At 46.1% G+C, this 4,485-nt stretch overlaps 1 protein-coding gene across 1 annotated transcript; it reads left to right on the forward strand.

Moving 5' to 3' along the window:
- The first annotated feature begins 1,624 nt into the window (after positions 1–1,624).
- LOC103469470 (uncharacterized) lies at positions 1,625–3,374 on the forward strand. The gene is made up of 2 exons (XM_008417164.2): positions 1,625–1,727; positions 2,448–3,374. The coding sequence occupies exons 1-2, from the start codon at positions 1,709–1,711 to the stop codon at positions 3,092–3,094; spliced, it is 666 nt and encodes a 221-aa protein (XP_008415386.1). The 5' UTR covers positions 1,625–1,708; the 3' UTR covers positions 3,095–3,374.
- Positions 3,375–4,485: the final 1,111 nt, after the last annotated feature.

Raw genomic sequence — 4,485 nt, forward strand, 5'->3', positions numbered from 1 at the left:
CACCACCTGGTTCTACACCACCTGGTTCTACACCACCTGGTTCTACAACACCCGGTTCTACACCACCTGGTTCTACACCGTTTAGTTCTACACCACCTGGTTCTACACCGTTTAGTTCTACACCACCCGGTTCTACACCGTTTAGTTCTACACCACCCGGTTCTACACCACCCGGTTCTACACCACCTGGTTCAATACCACCTGGTTCTGCACCACCCGGATCTACACCACCTGGTTCTACACCACCCGGTTCTACACCACCTGGTTCTACACCACCCGGTTCTACACCACCTGGTTCTAYACCACCTGGTTCTTCACCACCTGGTTCTACACCACCTGGTTCTACACCACCTGCTGATCATAATAACGTCCTAATCAGTCGTCAGGTTGCAGCTCCCTGGTTGTTTTTATGTTTCCCAGAATGCAGCGGTGTTCTTGGTGCGATCAGCGGCAACACAGCTTCCTTCCTCTGCCAGGCGATATCTGATCCAGGTGTGGTCTCTGACTCCCGCTGATCCACCGGGCCGTCCTGTCCGTTGGTCCTGCCCGGAGCTGCCGTACCGATCGGTCGGACCGAGGCAGACGACGATCCTGTTGAGCTCAGGAAGCGAACAGTTCCTGGTGTTTGTGGAGCGAATCAGATCCAGAGTTCCACCGTGTCGAATCCACACACCATGATGATGGAGAGAAAACATCCGCAGGGAGAAACTTTCTTCATTTCTTCAGCAGTCGGATTGTTTCCAGACTTCACTACAATAAAAGTTGTTTGTTTGGATACAGAAACAATGTTGAGATTTCTTCACTCAACATCTGCTGTTCAGATGCAGTGAAAACAGTTTAATTCATATCCAGGTGGTTCAGTGGTGAAACTGCAGATCCATTTCTGCCAGAGACCAGAACTCCAGAACCCGTCCTGATCGGCTCAACGAGCCGACACAAGATGGCCGCCCAAAAACAGCTGATGTTAGTAAAACCGGCCCAGAGTCGGTTGTCTGGACCGGGGCGTGGTCACCACCTGGAGAGGTCACGACCTCCAGAGGTCACCACCTGGAGGGGTCACGACCTCCAGAGGTCACAACCATACCATACCATACCAACTTTATTTATAAAGCACTTTAAAACAACCACAGACTGATACAAAGTGCTGTACATTAAAACACAACATAATAAAAAAATAAAAACTCTTACAGTTTAATAACAAAAACATACACTCTAAAACTAGATCCCGCAACCTCCAGAGGTCACCACCTGGAGAGGTCACGACCTCCAGAGGTCACCACCTGGAGAGGTCACGACCTCCAGAGGTCACCACCTGGAGGGGTCACGACCTGCAGAGGTCACCACCTCCAGAGGTCACCACCTCCAGAGGTCACGACCTCCAGAGGTCACCGTTCCACCTTCAGTTTACGTTCCGGTCTGGTTTCATTGATCTGCGTCTCTCTGATATCCTGAAAAGTGACCAAGAGAAATAAAATATTGAAAATCAATCAAATGAAAGCAGGTTTAATAGAACCAGGTGAAAACGTGGCAGGTGAGCCAGACGGCGTTCGGCAGCCGCAGGCAGCAGCCGGTTTTTCCGGTTGGTGGCAGCAGGTGACATCGGCTCCATGGGAGGAAACTTCCGATTCGCTGGAATAAAGAGCAGAGAAGACGCTGCGCCTGCAGACGCCTCGAAGACTCGGACCAGCCGGTTCCTTCAGGAGCAACGATGAGCAACGGGCCACAGAGTCGGTACATCTCAGCTGCTGAAGCTTTTCATTCATTTTAACATCAACTTTTCACATTTTAAGACAATTTTCATAATTTGCTGGTGCTTCATGCACTGATTTCCTTTCAAGCTCAACAGTTTGTCTTTATGATTCAATCGGATTAAATTTGCTAGTTTTTATAGTTTTTATGTTGTTTTTACAAATTCAGTTAAAACATGAACCTTTAGAGACGGTTTACCTTCTTCAGTGAAGTTTGTTACATTTGACAGGAATAACAGGAAGTTACTTTATGTTCAGATTTATTTAGGGGCATTTATTTAATAAAACATAATCGGTTTAACTATAACAAGTTGATTGCTGTTTTTAGTTAAATTTACATTTATTACTTAATTCTGATTTAGCAGTCAGGAGATGTGTGTTTAGTCTTTAACAGAATTAATCATTTAAAGTTTAAAGACTTAATAAAGACTTTGTATGTTAGCATTTTGCATGTTAGCATTTTGCATGCTAGCATTTTGCATGTTAGCATTTTGCATGTTAGCATTCCTGCTAACTTCAAAGTTCAAACTGAGCAGAAACTCAATGCAGAAATGACTCAGTTGACTCTTTATTAAAGTCGGTCCGGTTAAATGAAACCGTGTTTCACGTCAGGCAGTTAAATGTTAGCTTGTTGTTTTAATCCTACTGCTGTGGTTTTGCAGTGAACCATCACTGAGGCTGAATGTTTCTGTCCATCAGGCTCAGAGGAATCCCAGACCAGGTTTCTGCTTCTGGGACAAAGTGACTCTGGGAAACGGTCTGTTAGAGACGCCATCCGGTTCGATGAAGGGACTGAAAGTTGCTCCAAAGGCCCCTGGGGTGACCTGAAGACAGGAACCTCAAAGAAAAAACCTGCTGAGGTGAAGATTCTGAATTATCGTTGTTTGCATTACGACAAAAAAGAGAAGACCTTAAATGTCAAGGAAGAGATCAAGAAAGACATGGAGCTCATCGGTCCGGGCCCTCATGTGATCATCTGGGTTTCAAAGAAAACAAACGAAACAGAAAACAAAGAAGATAAAAAACTGTCGACAGCTTTCAGTGAGGGTTTCGAGTCAGCTAACGATCACATCCTGTATGTGGTCATTGAAAATAAGGAGTCTAAAATGTACAAAGCGCTGCCCAAACGTCAGAAAGCAGACTTCATCTGCAAAACACCTGAGGAATTGGAGAAAACTCTGCTGGAGCAAGTCGATGAGATGAAGACCAAGTGCTACGGGATGGATAAGCTTAAAGACCGGCTGGATGGTTTCATCAAAAAGCTGGAAACAGAGCCTGGAACATCCAAAGGTCACACAGCAGCAGATACAGCCTATCAATGGTTAAAAAACAAATTTAACAAGTAAAATGATGCAGAAACCTATTTCTGCAAAGCTTCTTCAGTTCCTGTTTGTCCTGCTGCAGCTGCAGGTTGTCGGTTCAATCCCCAGTCTGCTCCTTTGGTTCTGGGAGTTTTAGCTTGAACTGTTTGTTCTGCTGCAGCTGCAGGTTGTCGGTTCAATCCCCAGTCTGCTCCTTTGGTTCTGGGAGTTTTAGCTTGAACTGTTTGTCCTGCTGCAGCTGAATCCATCATCTGTTCCTGTTTCTCTGTATGATCATCAATAAAACTCAGTCTGTCTGCACTGACCTGCTTTGCTTCGTTCATCTGAACCTCATCAGCAGCTGATGCATCTGGTGGCTCGCAGTGATGAGGTCATCACTATGACATCATCAGCAGGGCCGCCTCTGACCTCTGCAGGGGCCAAAACGGTTCATCACAACGGATCTGCATTCGCCTGCAGTGGCTCCGTTTTAAAAGCATCCAGGATGAACATGTTGGCTAAACTGTCAGGTTGTTGAAATGTGAACGAAATGCAGCCGAGTTGGATGATTCAATCAATAAGTAGTGAAAACTTACAAAACAAAGAGAATGAAAGGTAGCAGCAAAACATGAAGAGTACGTCCAACCCGGCAGCAGGCTGGACTGAGGATCTGACAAGTAACAGGCGCGAATGAGAGGCTTAAGTCCTGGGAGGTCAAGAGCTAAAGCTAAAGCTGGTGACTGACTGCAGGTGAGAGCAGGAGGCGGCTGAGGGGCGGCGAGAAGGCAGCAAAAGGGAAATACATGGATACAGGAAATGCAGAGTGAGGGAGCTAACAGTTAGCTAACGTCAGCATGACAGAGACATGGGGGGAGAAACTGACAGAACCAAACAAACAACACTGAACTTAGGAGCACAGAGCGAAAACAACCAGAAATAACCTGCAGAAAAAAGGTCATGAACTCAGATAGAAAGAAAAACTAACCCCAAAATAACAGAATAAGAAAATCAGAAACACTAGAAGGACTAAAGACACAAAGAAAGGATTACTGAAGAACGACGGGCGAAAACAAAGAAGCCAGATAAGAAAACCAGAACCGGTCCGAGGGAATCCGATTAATAATTTAACCACAATCACAGACAGGACAGCCAGACTCAGATAAGAGAATAACTAGGACATAACAGAACTGGGGGGCAAAATAATTAACCAAAATGAATTTCATCACACAATAAAACTAACATGAAGGACAAACAAAACTCAAATAAGATGAAAACCCAGAGATGTTAATATGTGGTGATGCAGAGGGGGGCGCAGGGGGCCTGGGCCCCAACTGACAGGAGCCAGTCTGGCTGCCCTGGCTGTCATTATGCTGCCTCCATGTTGCCCCTGAGGGACGGGGGGCAGGGGCACATCTGGGGGGGGCAGATCTGTGCGG

The sequence above is a fragment of the Poecilia reticulata genome, linkage group LG8 (genome assembly GCF_000633615.1).
Source record: "Poecilia reticulata strain Guanapo linkage group LG8, Guppy_female_1.0+MT, whole genome shotgun sequence".
Classification (NCBI taxonomy): domain Eukaryota; kingdom Metazoa; phylum Chordata; class Actinopteri; order Cyprinodontiformes; family Poeciliidae; genus Poecilia; species Poecilia reticulata.